Raw genomic sequence first — 18,537 nt, 5'->3', positions numbered from 1 at the left:
TTTGCATACCTTGATGCCAATCGACCAATCCATCTACACACCCTCATCGTAGAAACGTGGCTGTTCGGAGGTGTCTGTTAACGGCCTGTAAAGGCAACAAGAACTAGAACCCGGGCCTACGTCGACTACTTGGGTGCTCCATGAAAGGCACAGGCAAGATCAGATTAATACGAAGTTGTACAATCATCGTAGATGACAAGAAAAACTCTTCACGAGAGGTCATATTCTAAAGGAAACGCCGAGAAGGCCAGGAGTTAAGTTTGCTCAACTGCTTACATTCTAGAACCAGCTGTTAGGGAGGCTTACCGCATAGCATCTGTCGTTCTTCGGGCCCGCCATCATTAATAGCTACTCGGCGGACTAATATATTTACCTAGAAATAGATACTATGTGCGATGCAATGCCAACCCGACAGTTGCCATCCGTCATACATGGCATTGTCCCCTTGCCGTGGGAGGGAAGCAATATCGAGTGTACGGTATGATATAGTACCTAGCCCAGCCTTATTTTTACTACATACTATGTAGTAATATGTAAAGAACGAGGATTCCCCCTTTTCGGCATATGCTTACATAGTATTTCGCGTGCTGTATATAACCTAAAATCTCCTCAGCACGTTTTTCAATGCATCAACCTTGCCTGACGGATATCACATCTGCATAGTACCAACATTCCCACGGTGGACAAAGCGTTTTCCCCATCGGCGGCCATCTACGCAGTATTCAAGAATAAGAAGAACGGCGATCTCGTGCGACTTTGCTCGCCTCGCTCGAAGTCATCTCTCGGGGGATATCTCTTGTTATCCACCAGGGCCAGGGATGGTTAACTGAATAGACGGGTGAGTGCTACCTCAGAATCAAGTTGCAAGGGTAATTTACGTGGACTCAGCACACGGTCCTTCTTTTTATCCACTATCCCGTGCTCGGAGTTCCTCACTTCTCTCGTAATGGATCTATGCACATATTTGCAAGCTATGCCAGGTTTGCACTGACCTGAAGAACCTGGCATCGGTTTATTTTCCCGCTATCAACTGCATCATTAGGGGGCTGTCGAACCGAGCAGAATAGCGTCAATCTACCCAGCTAATAACGGATAACATCGTCTTTCAGCCTCCTCGTTACGTGCGTATAGATAAACTTGAATATCACAAGGGGCATGATTAAAAATTGACGGATTATAGAACGAATAGGTGTCACCCGTAAGTGATGGGGGATATTGGGTAAAGCAATAAAGCGGTAAAATGGTGAAGTTGTAAAAACATATTCCACTCCCCGATACCACCCTAGCTTTTGAAATATGTTTCTTCCATATTGACATACACGGTATAAATGAATAGGGGCTCGCCAAAGTTAAGGCAGCGAGTATCACAAAGTCTACTCCAACATATCAGAGTGACATGGCATTCTACCACGTTTGATTGGACTGCAGATTTACTCCGGGCACACTCGTCAATTCGTACGCAGGCCAATATATCAGGTTACGATTTTCTTCATCACAGATCTCTAGGTACATCCGTACGGGAAGCTTTGGTTGGACGGTTGGACGGTTGGGAGCCCTTCGCATACCACCAGAGGATATGTGCGCAACAAAGAATGCTATAAGACAGCCGCGATCCTGTCCAACTGTTCTTGTCTCTGAATTGGCTCGTCATCTTTTAATCTGTACTGCCCTAGTTGTATGTTTTCTACATACATATGTATCCAGAGTCTTAGACAGCTCAGTGTATTGGAAATCCAATTGGCAATTGAGGTCGATGTATGGGTCAGCTGTAATCTCCGTATGCTGGTACATCGCGGGATGACAAGAACAAGGTATGTAGACACGGGCAGCAGGGGAAAGGGGAGAGCAGGATTCATCACCGCTCATTACAGTCGTCGGTTGCGCATGTATTCGTCGGCTTCCATGTACCGAAATCGATAATCCAATTCTCAAATTCTTGAATTTGTGAAATACATTTATTGCGCCTGACACTATGGAATTAGGAATCGCTGACAAACTGCAAGAATCGCAAGATTCAAAGACATTCTAACCTCGATAGCTAATAATAGTTAAGCGATGCACTAAAACTGTTCCTACATAACGAATTGTTCGCTGTTAATGATTGCTGCTTTAAGCGAACCGAAGTATTTGCCACGCTTTGTTCACGTTAAATTCAAATTATTTTCTTGTGGTCAATGTTGCTAGCTTAATCATCTCTTGGCGCATAAGCCCCTGTAGTTGCATTAACGAGACAAATACCAGATATGTATTTAGGGAGGAAATAGGGGTATGGGCTATTTCGATTATGTATTTTACCTCTATTTTGTATTTTACGTACCTGCGTAATTCATGGATCCATGGATCAATGATCTGTTGTTCCTACTTCCCCTGTCGATAGGTGCCAAGAGCAAGAGACGCTGAATGGTGCCATTGGCACGTTGATCCTTAAATCCCTGTGAACTTCTCTCTGACTTCCTTGTAAATCTGAAACACGCCTGGAGCACTGCTTCAGAAAAATAGCTGGAGCCAGACATCGGCGCTAACCACTGCTTGGGTCAAGATGGTCTTCCCATTATCCCACCTTCACCAAGTTCGATCCAATTGTACAATTGCTCCAATTCGACCCAATCAGCATTAGAATTCCCACGTTGCATTTGCTTAACTCCTATCCAACAACGCGTCTTCCAAGTTTCCAATTACTAGGTAGTCAACCAACCAGCAACCTATCATTCAACGACCACATAGGAGGCGAGAATAAGAAACGGGATGGATTTTAACAATGCTACAGGGAACCATATTCCTCCGCATTTATGCATAGCATCGTATACACACAAGATCGATAACGTCAATAAAAAAGATAGTCATGGAATTTGGATGGTTAAACTCAACTATGTAAGTTCGTCGGGGAGTATCCTGTCTTTTTTATTTATGTCGGTATTATATCAAAGATGTTACAATCTGTGCCAGGCAAGCCTGTTTATGAACCCGTTGTATCGGTAGAATTTTTCGATTGTTTGACGGGTTGCGTCTACCGGCTCCTATGCTGCCATGTTCCGTGGGAAGATTCCCCGGCTCAACGTTTCTGGTATAGCTGAGAATCCTTGAAGAGGGAAAGGCTATAATATCCCGCCGCTATAGGTAGTCGATATTACCAAGTTTTTATTTCCTTTCGACAATCATAACTTTCGTATGGCTCTAGTTTAATAGTGTCTCCCTTCCAAGACAAACGTTAATATCCAAATATGAAGGGCAAGGTGTAATCCCAACTTGTCGTCCAATCCTTCACCAGCCTTCCAACGAGAAGTCGGCGTAGATATGGAACGGAAATGCGTCTAAACTTCGGGCTTTGCTCCTGCTAAAATGTTTGTTCAATCAAATGACAAAGTATAGGAAACGGCTGGAAAGCGGCAGGCAGGATTGGTTTGATGAACGTGGTTAGCATAATTCGAAACTCGAAAACAATCACACCGAGCAAAGTCGAATCGTCTATTAGGAGTTCAGGTCAGCCCCATGACGACATATGCAGTCACATCCACTCCTTTCCCAATCGACCCAAAGACCCTTGCGATGCTAGAACTTGCCGTCGTGGCAACTTAGCATCGATCTAATACAGTATCGCCATGTTAAGTCTTCACACATGTAAGTTTCCCGTGGCTGGCGCAAGCTAGCGTAGGAGGCGAGGATCGCAACCGCTGAAGCGAACCAGGCAATAGGTATACCTACACGTGAATCTAAACAGTAAACAAAAAAGCAGCACCGAGTGTTCGTATCTCGCAGGTGAGCTAGCGTATCTGCAAGTTGAAGCTCCCGGGTGACATCGCCGCAAACTGCAAACCTCCTCCGCAATTTCACCGCAAGCTGCAACGCAACGGTGGGATTTTAGGAATACGCTGAACAAGCAAGCTAGCAAGCTACAGAGCTCAGACACATAAAGCTTATCGATCGGTAAACGTTGAAACAAACGAAAGCTTACTACATTAGGCACTTCTCACGCGAGATAATCCTTTTTAGTAACGACGTCTCTCGGAGATATCACCTCTTAAGAGTATTCGTACAGCGCTACTAGTATAGTATTAATTTAGTAGTGCAGATAGCAAAACATAAGTCTAGTGCCGACCCTGGTCTCCGTATTTGGCCTGCTTCGCTGCTTTGCTAGTTGTACCATTGCTGAGCTATGGCGGCTGGTAGTACCAATGACTGCTGTGCCCGTTAGTATCACGAAGTTAGCATTATGCTTAAAGAATAAAAAAGTAAACCTACTTCGTACCGCATTCTTCAGCAATCCCGGGGAACCAATTCATGTGGGCGTCTATAGCGATCTAAAACATAGATTGGTATCTTCAATCTAGATTCGCTCCTCAGATGCTATGTTTCAAACCCCGTTAGGCTTGTTCCTACATCGGTGTGGTCTTTCTACTAGCCACCTACATGGTGGCGTGGACCAATGACATGGCTGAAGAGCTGATTGAAGACTTGCGTATCGCTCGCAGGGTTGGGGGCGTGAGCATAGCTCTTCAGCCTTCTCATTGGCTGCTTCAGATTCTTTACCAACCTACCCGTTGCCGTGTGGTCGCGGCCAGGACAGAAATAGAACTTGTCATTGTCTCTGGACCATAGATCTCGTGTTGACCGAATTCTTGGCACTATATCCGCTGGAGATCAGTGTGGGTGACATTTTGAAAGTGGAAGAGGAGGGGAAAGGGGGTCAGCGAATAGATCGCACGACGGCTCTTGCATAATACATGCTAGCGGCTCTCTCTTTAAATTGATCTCACCAAGTTTATTCTTAGTGCCCGCCTCGGAGAAAAAAAGTAAAAGTAGGTAGATTGAAAAAAAAAACAATGAGAGCACGTCAGATTAATGGAGTCGACACAAATCGATTGGGTCGCAAGTGCAAAAAATATGCAAGTCAAATGTCCAGTCGCCCAAAAAGGATTATGCCGTGGGCCGTCGCAAAGTTACCGCTCTATGGACTTTGTGGAAAGCGGCAAGCGCCGCAAACTTAGTACGTACCCGCTAAGTTCCTGCCCAGGCGTTCATTTACCAGGAATACAGGAAGTAGCATGGGCAGGAAATGACCAAAGCTTAATGAGGAGTTCTTACCGTCTAGATGTTTCCGGAGCCCAGTGCCCTGCCTGTCTGCCTATGCCTCTACATAGTGAAAGCTTACATAAGATCAGATTAGTATGCGGGTGTAGGTAGCCTCCAACTGTCGCTTCTCAACCCTAACTCGTAAGCCACCATTTCGTTAACAACTTTTCATAGGTAGGAATTGGCTATTGATAGTCATTAATTTAACCAATTCGGCACAGCATATATTTTCAACCAAGCGGTGGCTAGGCCCCCGGGATCGAGCCATCGGATGACCTCGCGCTGCCCGCGACAATCCAAGCATCAGCAATGCTGCGATGTCAATATCGAGGATGTGATCAAGAAGCAGCCGCACGGCACTTACTATGATGAGAGCCACAATGGCAACTCTGAAACATGATGGACTCGAGGTCACGAATGTGATTGAAACATTTCAAAGGTGGAGTGTGGGTTATACTCGACCGTCGTGTTTAATCTTCCGCCGAATCGGAGAAGGTGACGGATGATAGATTATCTCATTGGTGTGCCTGGATTCCGCATAAACATGCGGCAGGCAAAGCACCGAGCAAAAATAAGGTCCCTGGGGTCCCTAGGTCACTTGGTCCCTTCTTGGTCCCTACACTCGACAGAATCGGGGCGAACCACAACCTTCAAAGCTGTCAATCTTCACCACCCTAGCCACCCGGAACCTTGCACGTTCAGTTTTCGGTAGGCGGTCAGCCCTCTTAGACCAGCCCACCAGAACTCTGAAACCGACATCACGGACATCATCAACTCTCAGGTCGATTTTCCGCGGGTGCCCCCTCCGCTTCCTTTAGCCAGGTACATGAAACCGGCATAGCTCGTCACAAGTTCTTCCAGAAAGGATATAGAATTACGAAATGTGATGAATATGGCCTAGGTTTATCATGCCGTCCTACTATCAACTATCCACCACTACGGTATTATCCCGCCTGTGCGGGTCTCCACAGGTTGCGAGAACTTTGGGCGCGTGCGTACGCTACTGTCGTTGGCCTAGCCTATCCGACAACACATTCGGAGTCCAGTTGTTATGCTGGCGGCAACGTGCATAGTGGCATAGGAAACTGCGGAGTTGCAATGATTTCTAATCTCATGATCACGACCGTTGGCAGCATTGAGGTTGTTACCTTGAACTCTCGAGCCTCTATCGCTATCAGACTGTGGATACGACTAATCTATCTCTGTGCGCGTGTGTGAGTGTACGGGTGTGTCACAAGCTCATGAAGCTTGCCTCGGGCGAGCAACTCAATGACGACGACTACTATTTTGGCGTTCTGTTTGTCTTTGTTTCATATCTCGGTATTTCTTTCCTTCGAGGTCGTGATGACTTCAACTAACAGGACTGGGTAGGCTCTTGGCTCCCCAGAGATCGGCCTGTTTCATCCTTTCGGACATTTTACACCTTCCACAATCGTTACCAGCCCTGCAATGTTAACCTCAATCAGAAAGTTCTGAATTACGAGTCCCCGCCTCGCTACGACGCTATTAAGCTACCCTACCATCCCTCGTGGGTCTTTTGAAGCTTTGACTTTGCGTTGCCCTACCATGGGTTAAATTCTGAAACGCTAGCAACCAAATGCCTTCTGTTTCAGCCTTTTAGAGGGCCAGTTGTGCAGTTCTGGCGCTGGTTACCTTGAGGCGCCGACGCAAGCCCCCTCGATACAATCCCATCCCGCCGACGGATAATTCCCATCGTATCTAGTACACGATACCGATTATTCAATTCAATTCGTACCCTGTAGGATTGTGACCCACGCGCATTGAGCTACCTAATAGTCACCAGCTATAATACTGAACTCACTAGATGTCATAAATGTCATGAGTATCATTGCATCGGCTTTTAGGTCATAAATTAGGTTCGGTAAGACTAGCTATTTATGTTTACCGACGATTTCAAGCCACAATTTTATTTACTACCTATCGACAGGAATCTGAGTCGCCCCTCCAAGCCAGATCGATCTAGGAGCCAGTCACCAAGAGGACTAGCCGGAAGCTAACCGGCCCCGCTGACGGGGGAAAGAGATCGTCTTCTGAAACGGCCGGGGGGGCTCCTTGACCTTTTTCGCTCGATTTCCCTGAACGCTCTACTTGGCAGTCGACCGCGGCATAATTTTCGAGGGTCCAAAAGCATTCTCGACGAGGGCCAGGGCTCTACGACATACAAGCTCGAAGCGGTCTCTTCGTAGATCACGAGTGCCTCCCGGGCCGTGAGCACGAGCTGCCCCGCCGCATTGCTACTTGATGCTCAATGCAGGAACGGTCCATATCGAATCCTACCGTAGTAAGCTCAGACCACTTAATTAGGTGTCACCAGACCCCCGTATATGCGAATACTCTATGCCTCAGATGCTATTTCGGGATCTGTTGGGGGTCTAGGCTGGGCGGAATACCCGAAGGACTATCAGGCAAATCTCGAAATACCTACGTAGGTCTGGCCTTCAAAGACCAAGTTTCCTAGATCGGATGCTGGAAACTGGAAAAACGTATTTCGAATGACCTGAAATCGAGAATCCCATCGAAGCCCACGAGCTTCGTGTTATCATCTGATATGAGAGACGGGTTCGTCTATTCATGAGGTATATGAAACACCAGACAATGCTAGACGACACGACGGGATGGGACAGGTTCACCAGCCTCGGTGGCTTGACTACCTGGTAGGTGTGCTAGGCATACGCAATTACTCGATCTTGAAACAAAGCTGAATTATTATCATATCCTGGCACCTATTACGCTTGTGTAACTATCCGGACAAATTCTGTGGGTATAGATTGTGATAAGTGACCATAGCATTATGACAAGTAGTTATTGACATATAGGCTAGGGCTGGGAGTAACGTCATAGGTACTGCTGGAATCCTGGGGATGATCTGATCTGGCATTAAGCAATATGAGTTTCTTCTAAGGAGACTTTGAGTTACACGGACTGCTACTGCTGTGTATTATATTTCATCGTCAAATGATCTGAAGGCTCGAGTGCTCTGGTGAGTGATTGTATTCATCCAAGGTTGCCATGATATGGTCTATGATGTTATCATTCGAACTCTCATCTAATTTAGTCTCATTGGGACGATAGAACATCGCCATTTATCATGAGATTAGTGTTATGCTCTAATTAGTTCCATTTCGCTTAATGGCCTTCTTAATGGGGTGCTGATCGTGATTTAGTAGATAGCCCCAACTCCCACGCTTGATAACTGACAACGACAACTTGAATTCTCGTAATTGCGTTGACTGTGAGAGTTGCTATGACTTTAACTGACAATGCTAATGGTGAAGGGCTGGCGGCGAAATTGTTGTAAATGGGTCATAGTTGGTGACTACCTGGGCTAGCATGATGGAAAGCTACTTGTAAAGTCTATGATTAGACTCGACGACGTCTCTATGCCACGGCCACGTGCTGGAAATAGAGCGTCCTAATGTTCTAGAATCTGATGACATTCTGTAATGTTCCTAACCGAATGTCCCTCTAGCAGCATATGCTTGATGGTATAGCCATAAAGCAAAGCGCAAGAATCCAAACAAGTAGAAAGAATACAGAAGAAAAGGGGGGAAGGCAGGAAACGCTCAGTCTCATCTTAATCCCTTTGAATGCGTGACCTACGAAAAAAAACCCCCCATATTATTCATTGAAAGTCAAATATCAAGTCACAGTACAATTCTAACCGTGACTTGAGGCATTGGGTGTTGTAAGGGGCGGTAGGCCTCTGGTATATTGTGGTAATTGAACATATCACATTTTGCTTAACATAACCAATCCATGATTGATATTCGACGATACTAAGACACGTTTCTAATTAACAATTAGGTGCTTATCATACATTCTCTACATCCACAACTACAACGACAACCTTTAGATAGGCGAGGTAGAGGCGACTATAACGCCTTGCGGATTCCGAGCGTTAGCAAAGTAAGACGGGAAAGAGTTAATAAGTAGCCGTTCAACTTTAGATAAGTCGCTCGTTCATCCCACGCGGCATGCTTACGTATTGACATAAAGATAAACTTAAGCTGAGATGTTTAAACCTTATTTCAGCCTATCCTAGCTCTATAATCGTCACCACCAAAGTAGAGTCTGTGTGAGGGACGGTATGGTAGAACAGATTTTGTAGAACAACAATTGGGTCGGTGTTCAGTTCAACAACACCGTCCAACAATTCCTCATATTTGTTAGATGCTACAAGGCGAGGTTGATACATGCCGTTAAGGAACTTAGGACTACTCGAATATGTAGAGAGTTTAGGTTACTATTACTTCAGGGTTCATGTAGATTTGACATCCATCATAACTTTAACCGTTCGATAAGTTAGATTTTCATGTTGGATAGTGCTCGTAAACGACCTCTCAAGTTTGCCACCCACTAGAAAACAGTTTCCTAAAGCTATGAGGTTTTTGTCAATTGTAACACTTGGGTTATGCATAAACGTAAGTCTAGTTCTAAAGAGATAGGTCTGTTAGAGTTGGCTTGGAGGGTTGAATCAAAGGAACTGCTTCGTAGAACATGTCGGTGAAGGACCAGGCATCGACCAAGACATCTTCATTACTCATTCCATGACACCAAAATGAGTAGAACAGTACCTCAGCCGTCATTAGTCGTAAAACTCATCTCATAGCACCGTTGATCGGGTATAACCAATGTAGACTAGTAAAAAGAAATTTTCAAATTCAAAGTATCCATATACGCCAACAAATCGCTCGAATGCCTGTAATACGCCTCCCACGAGAAAAACACGGGGCTCACAAGAACCCATCCGTCCTCGGCTCCGGTGGCGGCTTAGGCTTGACCTTGACGCCGAGGCCCTTGAGCGCGGCCTCGAGATCGGGCACGTCGTCGGCGGACGCGGCGACCCTAGCCCACCTCACGACCCCTTCCTGGTCGATCGCGAAGGCGCCGCCGGTCTGCCAGCGGCTGCCGCTCTCAGTCGGGCGGTTCCAGATGTGCTCGTCGCGGGCCAACTTAATCGTGTTGTAGAGCGTGACGGGGGAGAAGACGTGCCAGGTGTTGGAGATAGGCAACCCCCACTGCCCGTACAGCTCGCGCTCGTAGTCGACGACGACGTTGACCTCCCAGTTGCCGCCCACGTGCACGACCCACCGCTCCGTCGCCTCGGGCGACGAGTGCGACACCGCCACGAAGTGGACCTCCGGGTACTGCGTCGAGAGCGAGGTCAGGTTCTTGAAGGTCTTTTCTGCGACTGCCGAAGGGTTAGTAGATAAGAAGGGACGTCTTTATGTTTGGAGATGGAGGAGGGCGAGGGGTGCGTGGGTTATTTACATGGACAGCCGCAGTGGCGCAAGAAGACGATGATGGTGGGCTTGTCGGTTGGGAGGGCGAGGTTGGGATGTACAGGCGCTTTGGCACCGACTTGAGGAGGGCGTATCACCTCCTTGGCGGGAGGTGTCTTGGGAGTATCCAATTCTTGTGAGTGAGTAGACATTTCGATTTGGGATTACTGGAAAGAAAAAAGCTATTATTGAGGTATTTACAATAAGTCTTGAGAATATACAATAGGGAAGTTTGTTTATCGAATGGAGAATGTTTGTTGGACAGTTCCAAAAGTTTAAAGTTGTCCCGAGGTCTATGGCGTTAAGAAGAAGCTTTATCGATAACGGCCTTAAAAGAGGACCTCAATGATATTCCTTGGCACTTGGCAGCAGGTGGCATTTCGTCATATTATGCTTTTTTATACATCGCTATTGCATAACGTGATTCCCAATGCCTACCTGGGGCATAACTTCCCTCTTCCAACATCGCCCAGCTTATACCATACCTAGGTAATAGTTCGCAGCAATGCGTGAAATTATTACTTTACAGCTCGGCCAGCAAAGTAATTACCTCGCGAACCATTTCTGGAATACTCAGGAATCTTACTTTACATATGGTGCTGATGAGGAGTCGGCCATCGACCATGATGTTCATTTTAGGCCCGGCATTGGGTCCGATGGGACCGAGACCTTCATGCCTAGAACTGTCATCTATGACTTGAAGGGAGGTTTTGGTACATTAAGGAAGCTAAATTCTTTATATGAAATAGATGGCGATCCGTCTTCTAGCAGCTTATGGTCTGGCCAAACCGTAATACAGCGACAGCAGCCCATAGAGGCAAGCGCATACCAAGAGAGTCTCGATACTGGCCAGGCACCTACGGAACTCACCACAAGCTCAGTCAGGTATTGGTCTGACTTCAACCGTGTTTTCTATCACCCGAAGTCCATTATCCAACTTAGCGAGTATGAGCTCAACTCGACTGTCATGCCTTTTGAGAAGTGGCACATGGGAGAAGAACTCTTTGCATCGCTAGACAAGGAACATGACCTCCTAGACCGAGATCTACGCCCTTTCGTCGAAGAGGCGGATCAAATGCAAGGTCTCCAGATCATGACTGGCATTGACGATGCCTGGGGTGGGTTTACGACTAAATATATGGAGAGGCTGAGAGATGAATATGGCAAAACCCCTATTTGGGTTTTTGGAGCGCAGGAGCCATCTAGAGGATTGCCGCGGGTATATATTCCCATCATAATTTATTATTGGCGTTCATTACTTATAATGAAATAGGAGAAGAGACTATTAAAGCTCGTTAACAAGGCTCGGACTCTCTCAGAACTCAATTCGCAAGCTTCATTAGTCATCCCTCTTGCGTTGCCAGAGCGACCCCTGCCATCAACCGTGCAGCTCGATTCTTCCTCGCCCTGGCACGTATCTGCCCTATTTGCTGCGGCTTTGGAGAGTGTAACCCTTTATACACGGCTAAGGACATCTGACAGGGCTTATTCAAGCAACCTCGGTAACATTACAGACCTCTTGAATGTATTTGGGAAGCAGACTATTGCGAATTTGGAAATGAGTATTTTCGAGGCTCCCATGTCTCATCAGAACGGAGCTAACGGTACAAACGGCACTAATGGGGAGACAAATGGCTTGAACGGACGGGGCGAAAATGTACGCGACCTATATGAGAACGGGATAAATCTCGACAACGAGTCTGAATCTGGTTCTCAAAAGGGGGCTGCGACTTTGGAAATCGATTTATCATCCCCTCAAGACCTTAACCTCGATACTAGTGGGAGGAGACGCAGAAAACGTCACATTTTCAGCCAGGTTATAGGTGACAGAGGATTGCAGAACCTTAATCGAGCCAATGATGATAATGATCGAGAACTGAGGGAGCAATTCGGAATGCAACGCCGTCCAAAGTTCCACAAGTAAGTGCTATCCAATGAGAACAGGCATCTTTTTGTCATCATTATGCTCGGGGCTGACTGAAAGTGTAGTTATCGATCACGGGTGGCTTTCCCCCTAATCGACAGCTATCCAAAGATATTCCGGGATAGTTATGGCCATCCTGTAAGGGAGAACATATCCATCAAAACGGCCTTATCCACAGACTCGACAGTCACGGATAAAGTTAAGGCTATACGTAATACCGTCATCCGCTCCATCGGCCTAGAAGATCGCGAGGCGATAGGCAACGAACTTGCTGAGATTGCCGATAGCTATAAAGAAGGCTGGTCTAGCGACAGCGATGAAGATTATGATGACGAATGAAAAGTCGGCCCTTGAATAAATGCCGGACTTATTGCACTAAAGCATCTTGACAAGGCTATAATCATCGTGCAAAGCAACTAAACTCTAGAGAGTAGAGACTTTCTACATTTGAGAGGCATATCTCCCCAGGAGTGGTAGTATGGGATCCTCCTGCAAAGATGCTCGCTTAGCAGCCTCGGGTTTCCTTCTTCTTCATTAGTGAAGGACTGAGTCATAGAATATCTTCAGAATCCTGCGTCAGTAGACCACCATCGACGTCGAACCATCATGTTATACAGTAACATGCTACCCCGTCCTAAGGGATAATCCATCCCTTTTACAGAGATCTCCGGCATTGGTTCTAGGTATAGGTATAGGTCTATTATGCCTCTCTACGCCGCTGAAAATCCCCGGTTATGGTCCAATATGACTTAGGTACAGGGCAGCAATATAACCATCCATTTACACCGGTTTCGGGTACAAATGACCTAGTTTCCTGAATAGGTCGTCCGAATCCTAACTACCCCTACATAGCCTAACGTCACATTCTTCAGCAGCTGAAAACGACATCGATATCCCTGTCTAGCGCGCCTTTTAGATAGCTCATCTATGCCGCGCTAAATCCGGACCGAGAACGAATTGGCGAATGGGTGGCACGGCCCGATCGTTGTTATTCTTTCCGACCTCGCTAGTATTCCTACCACTACTATTGCTAGTCTCTGTGTCACATTGTGCTATAGCAAGACCGGAATACTGTGCTCCCATCCAGATGATCAGGCACCGTCAAAATCTCTGGTCACCAGACACGATACGGCTGCGTGTTGGGCCCACAAGGTGACGATACTAGCAGATGCGGTGTAACATGTAACGTGTAAGCGACAGAAGAGGATACAGTTCGCGCATCTGTGCCCCCGCGGCGTCCGCAGCGCTGAGAGCCTACCGTGGCATGCTACGCTGATGAATATGCCGTCGGCCAAGGGGACTCGAAACCGGCTTCGGTGTCCGGAGCGGGAAATTGAGACCGATGATTACCGGCGTGCTCAGACATGAGCTGAGAAGGAGGGCACGGGGGTGTGGGGTATGCTACTTCTATCGCTTGCCTTCTTGTTATCTAAGAATCAAGACAGCGGTCGGTGTTGTGATACTAGGTATCGTCGGAAGAATGTTCTGGAGAGGCGGATGTGTGTATATATGATATATGATGTGAAAGGGTCAGGATAAAGCTATCAGTTTTGAACCGCCGAGATGTATCTAGCCTGTCTGAATACCTAGGTATCCAAGACTGAAATGAAATGTCGGTTGCTCCCGCAGAGAGCCTTGCATTCTTTTTCGCCGAGCAATCGTTCGTTAATAGCCGGCCCCATACACTCCCCAAGCGAATAGGTTGAAAGCCGGTGTTATGTGCGGATACATGTCTCCGGAGTGCCCTAATTTTAGTATTCAAACATGAAATACAGTATGGCTTCGGAGACCTTTCACTTTCTACCTACGAGAATAAGATTTTGGCTTTAATAAGTCTTGAGGTTGAGGTAGATGGCGAAAAGCGTCTAAAAAGGGGTACCAGGGGACGAGTGAGGAATAAACCTTGATATATCGATGCTTCTTGAATGGCATTTCACTATTTCCTTTTCTAGCTGTTTAGCTAAAACCACTGTTGATGTTAACAAATAGACGAGAATCCAAGCTCTCTGTTGGGCATATACGTTTTGTATTATGGTGTCGTCGTCAAAGTTATAGCGTATACAAGGAATGAGCGAGAAACGACTAGCGCCGACAACACTATTATCCATTCCCTAATTCTTCAGTTCAACACCTAGTTCATCCTCAAAGTTTCCAAAGACGTCATCCATCACAGCAACGAATCTGTCGACGATCATCTCTACAACATCTCTGGTGACGTTGTAAGCGGGCATGATCATGATATGATCACCTCTGCCTTCGCCGGCACAGCCCTGGCCATAGTATACCGCCAAGTTGTGGGGGGCGCTTAGAGCCGTTTGGTGAACGCGGTGCGCGATCTGTAGTTTTGGATCAAACGGCTTTTTGGTATCCTTGTCCTTAACGAGCTCAACGCCCCAGAACAAGCCGCGACCCCGAATGTCGCCGACGTTTGGGTGATCTTGTAGCTTGGTCCGGAGTAACTCCTCAAGACAACGGCCCTGGACTTGGACGTTTTCTAGGAGGTTATCACGCTCAATGATCTGCTGTATCTTCAGGGCCGTCGCACAGACCACGGGATGGTTCATATATGTGTGCCCATGTGTGAAGGCTGCGTTCTTTGCTTCCATTTCCCGCACGATCTTCTGGCTGGCTAGTATAGCAGAAGCAGGCTGGAAACCTCCACCGAGGCCCTTCCCAGTTGCCTGAATATCTGGCATGACACCCTCCTGCTCCCAGGCGTGGAGGGTTCCTGTCCTTCCCATACCACACATGACCTCGTCCAATATGAGTAGAGCTCCATATTTATCGCATACAGCTTTCATAGCCTGAAAGTAGCCGGGCACAGAAGGCATACAACCAGCGGCTGCCCCGACGACCGGTTCTGCGATGAAAGCTACAACTGAATCTGGTCCAGCTTGGACGAAAGCTTGCTCTAGCTCTTCGGCCTTCCGAGAAACGAACTCATCGTCAGTCTCTCCCGGAAGCCGTTGGCGGTAGGGGTTACAAGCCGGTATGCGATAGACGTTGGGCAGCAAGAGCGGTTGAAAGGGGCTTCTTCTGCTGAAGTGACCTCCTACAGACAGCACACCCAAGGTGATGCCATGGTATGATTCCTTCCTAGCGATATAATTGATACGCTGGGGCTCCCCTTTCCATACAAAGTATTCGCGAGCAAGTTTAATTGAACCTTCCATGGCCTCAGAACCTTGGGATAAGTTGAGCTCGAAGGTTCCGCATAATGAAGGACTGGGAATGCAACATACCGGACGATGTGATCCATGCCTTGGCGAAGTGGCCGCCAGAACTTTGCGATATCCATGTATTTAGATCTCGTCGACTCTGGCTATCGAAGAAGCCCCACGGGACATACGAGATGGTGGAAACTTGAGCGATGATCGCGTCAGAGACCTCCTTGACTCCGTGTCCAAGACACTGCAAGATTCGACATTAGCATGTTATCCATTTCAGCGTGCATTTTAGGTATTACAAGAAGTGACGTGGAATGTCTATAGACTAGGGTTTCTTGGAGAAAAAGTAGGGAACTATTTTGCTTACTGCTACAGCTGCTCCTCCGCAACCGTCTAGTATTTCACGTCCGTCGGCTAGAGATAGGTAGTTACCCTGGCCTCCGACGACGAGGTTTCGGCTAGAAAGAGCATTATCATCTTCCGATATGGTTGAAGTTAGTAAAGTGCTTGACATAGAGTCACGGTCGTGGTCGAGGTCGTGGTCATGAGTCGGTTTCATGGCGTCGATTTCTATGGCAGACCATGATGAATTCATTTCCTTTTCCGGATAGCTATCTTGGTTTCCTCTAGATGATTCTACTAACATTGTGATCATAGAATTCTGGTGTTAGGGTTAAAATTGGATGACTGGCTCGAGTTGTAGGGAAGTAGATCGCCTTTGTTGTTTTCCTTTGACCAGAAGACGGCTTCGGTTTCGACCGGGCCCTATATACATATGTTAGGATCGACTAGAGGCCGAACTCGTTCTCGGATGCTAGAACGACATCCAAGTAGCACTACAGACTGTGCCGCCACTAGTCCGAGGATATCCAATCATAAGGGGATGCCATCATGCAGTTGATGAAGTATAACCGGACCTACTCGGTACACTAAGCGGGATGACGGAACGACGCATGGGATCAGTGGGTGTAGTGCAGAGCGGCCACCTGAATTACTAACCCCCTATTATACAACATGGCGGAGGCAAATTAGAACGTGAACAACCAGCAGATCGTGACCTTCATGCTTCTGTCAAAGATACGGATACCCTAGACAATGGATATCAGAGTGTATATAACTGACCGAGATCTAACGGCAGGGATTAACCAGTTATTGCAGATGAAGAGGAGTCGAGGATTTTCAGCTAATACGACCAGTCAGGATCGCAGGAACTCCCAAGGCCAATGATATATTGCAAACTATTCACCGTCGCAAACACTAACTTGAACGGTCGTGGCGACTGAAATGTAAACCTCACCGCTATATAAGTATACCTGTTTAGCTGGTCATGATCTGATTGGTTGGGCTTGAAAAGCAACCTCTTCATAGCTTGGCTACCACGCAAGTGGCTCATGGATAACCCGCTCTCCTGTGGGCTAGTCTGAGCAGCATGGATTCTCGGGTTCCCGTCCGAAGGGCTGGATTTTCTTTAGCACTAGTATCCGTTCGACACGCCCTTTGACAGTGTGGTTGCAGGCATGCCGAAATCGCGGGCATATGCAGGCTGGGGCGTCCATCCTACAGGGGATGGTTCTTATAGTGAATTAGGAGGGCATGCGTAACGTCGTCGGTATGGTGTACAGGAGTTATCATGACATATTGTTGCCAAGAAGTGGAGTATTTCCAGTCTCTGGTTGGGCAAATCATAGTAGGATGATTCTCATCAAGGGTCTTTGTTCAAAGAGTGTCCGCTAGTCGACTCAAAGCAGGCATTCCGAGGACGACTGATCGGTTCATGCGTATCCATATAACTAAACAATGAGACTAATAGCCGAACGAACTAATACCTGGTTAGCAGGATCCGCTAAAAGTAGCTACATAAGATGGGTACGGTCAGCTTCCCAATATCCGGGCTACCTCACGAGCTAAATGCCAGATCAAATACCGGGCCGAGACCATTCAACTTTTGAAGCCGCCTCGAGACTTCAGGGTCGTAGTATGGGTGTAATACGGCCCGACAAGAGAAGTGCGGTCGGAGGATTTTGAGTATGTATGTACTATTCGGCAATGCACTTGTGCCGCATGCAACTTGAGTTAGTGCTGACGCTGGAGATGTGTCACCGACATGCTAATTCCCGGGTATCAATTCCTGGTATAAACGAGGTCGTATAGCGAGGAGAGGTCAAAGTTCGGACGAACTCAGGCTCGTGGGTTATGCGAATGCTACCAATAAGCCACCCGGGTATAATACCTAGGTATTTGCATAGTACATAGTCGTCTCCTAGGTCGCGTAGCGTGAGGGCAGGTGGCTGTGTACAGCGCATCTAATGGCATCTGAGATCTGGCGTTGCGACATGTAACACGCGCGTATGTGTTCGTCGCACTGAGAGCACCAAGAGCTCTTTACGCGCTCTTGATTGGATCCATCATTTTGTTCATCGCCAATCTCGGGAGACTCTCGATAATATGCTCTTCTACGAGAGGTTGTTTTTGACGCGCTGCAACGCTTGGCAGTCTGACGCGACTAGCTCGCCAATTAGGCGCTTTCTGAGAGCACCTAGTTTGAGGATGGAAACCAATAGACGCTCAGTGTTGAAGGTGGTGTGAAGTCACCTATTCATAGGTGGATGATGTAAGGAACAAAATGATATATAATCTAAATGTGAGGCGAGGATGTATTCAAAAGTCGAGTCCACTATGCATCAATCCGCAAATGCGGCCCTAGGTACCTCTTACGTAGGTAGGGAAAGTGCTTCCAACTATAATGGCGCAAAGCAGAGGCTCGAGATGGGTGTACTTGCCTTCCCGAATAAGTCTTACATAATGCGGAGTATATTCTTCTACTCCTTCGAGATCAATTCACGTGTGTTTCTTTGGGTTACTATTTACGTTACTACAACGCATATTCCCACCTTCTGACGTTACAGCCATCGACATCAGTACGTTGGCTAGGCTCCTTTCGAGAACAAGGCTGATACACACCTAGCCTACTGTATACTATACTTTTAGGTCCTCTGCATGCTCGGGTTGCATCTTCCGTCTCACGATGCAAGGTGATACCCACGAATGGGACCCTCCCGGTGATAGCGTGATA

At 47.1% G+C, this 18,537-nt stretch overlaps 4 protein-coding genes across 4 annotated transcripts; 1 reads left to right on the top strand and 3 right to left on the bottom strand.

Moving 5' to 3' along the window:
* Positions 1-1,404: 1,404 nt before the first annotated feature.
* F4807DRAFT_364598 (uncharacterized protein) lies at positions 1,405-1,970 on the bottom strand. The gene is made up of 2 exons (XM_047995609.1): positions 1,693-1,970; positions 1,405-1,634 (listed from the first exon to the last, which is right to left on the bottom strand). Exons 1-2 carry the CDS (start codon positions 1,854-1,856, stop codon positions 1,493-1,495), a joined length of 306 nt encoding a protein of 101 aa, XP_047856773.1. The 5' UTR covers positions 1,857-1,970; the 3' UTR covers positions 1,405-1,492.
* Positions 1,971-9,315: 7,345 nt separating this feature from the next.
* Positions 9,316-10,660, bottom strand: F4807DRAFT_415325 (uncharacterized protein). The gene is made up of 2 exons (XM_047997031.1): positions 10,363-10,660; positions 9,316-10,282 (listed from the first exon to the last, which is right to left on the bottom strand). Exons 1-2 carry the CDS (start codon positions 10,523-10,525, stop codon positions 9,825-9,827), a joined length of 621 nt encoding a protein of 206 aa, XP_047856772.1. The 5' UTR covers positions 10,526-10,660; the 3' UTR covers positions 9,316-9,824.
* A 218-nt stretch (positions 10,661-10,878) lies between these two features.
* Positions 10,879-12,636, top strand: F4807DRAFT_457750 (tubulin nucleotide-binding domain-like protein; the record flags this gene model as incomplete). Its single annotated transcript, XM_048001086.1, has 3 exons — positions 10,879-11,592; positions 11,647-12,293; positions 12,363-12,636. 3 exons carry the CDS (start codon positions 10,879-10,881, stop codon positions 12,634-12,636), a joined length of 1,635 nt encoding a protein of 544 aa, XP_047856771.1.
* A 1,338-nt stretch (positions 12,637-13,974) lies between these two features.
* Positions 13,975-16,383, bottom strand: F4807DRAFT_364440 (PLP-dependent transferase). Its single transcript, XM_047995608.1, has 3 exons — positions 15,832-16,383; positions 15,540-15,708; positions 13,975-15,481 (listed from the first exon to the last, which is right to left on the bottom strand). The coding sequence occupies exons 1-3, from the start codon at positions 16,117-16,119 to the stop codon at positions 14,409-14,411; spliced, it is 1,530 nt and encodes a 509-aa protein (XP_047856770.1). The 5' UTR covers positions 16,120-16,383; the 3' UTR covers positions 13,975-14,408.
* Positions 16,384-18,537: the final 2,154 nt, after the last annotated feature.

This window comes from Annulohypoxylon truncatum (assembly GCF_022578515.1).
Source record: "Annulohypoxylon truncatum strain CBS 140777 unplaced genomic scaffold F4807scaffold_7, whole genome shotgun sequence".
NCBI lineage: Eukaryota > Fungi > Ascomycota > Sordariomycetes > Xylariales > Hypoxylaceae > Annulohypoxylon > Annulohypoxylon truncatum.
Note: the sequence above shows the minus strand (reverse complement) of the source record. Positions and strands in the feature narration are given on the sequence as shown.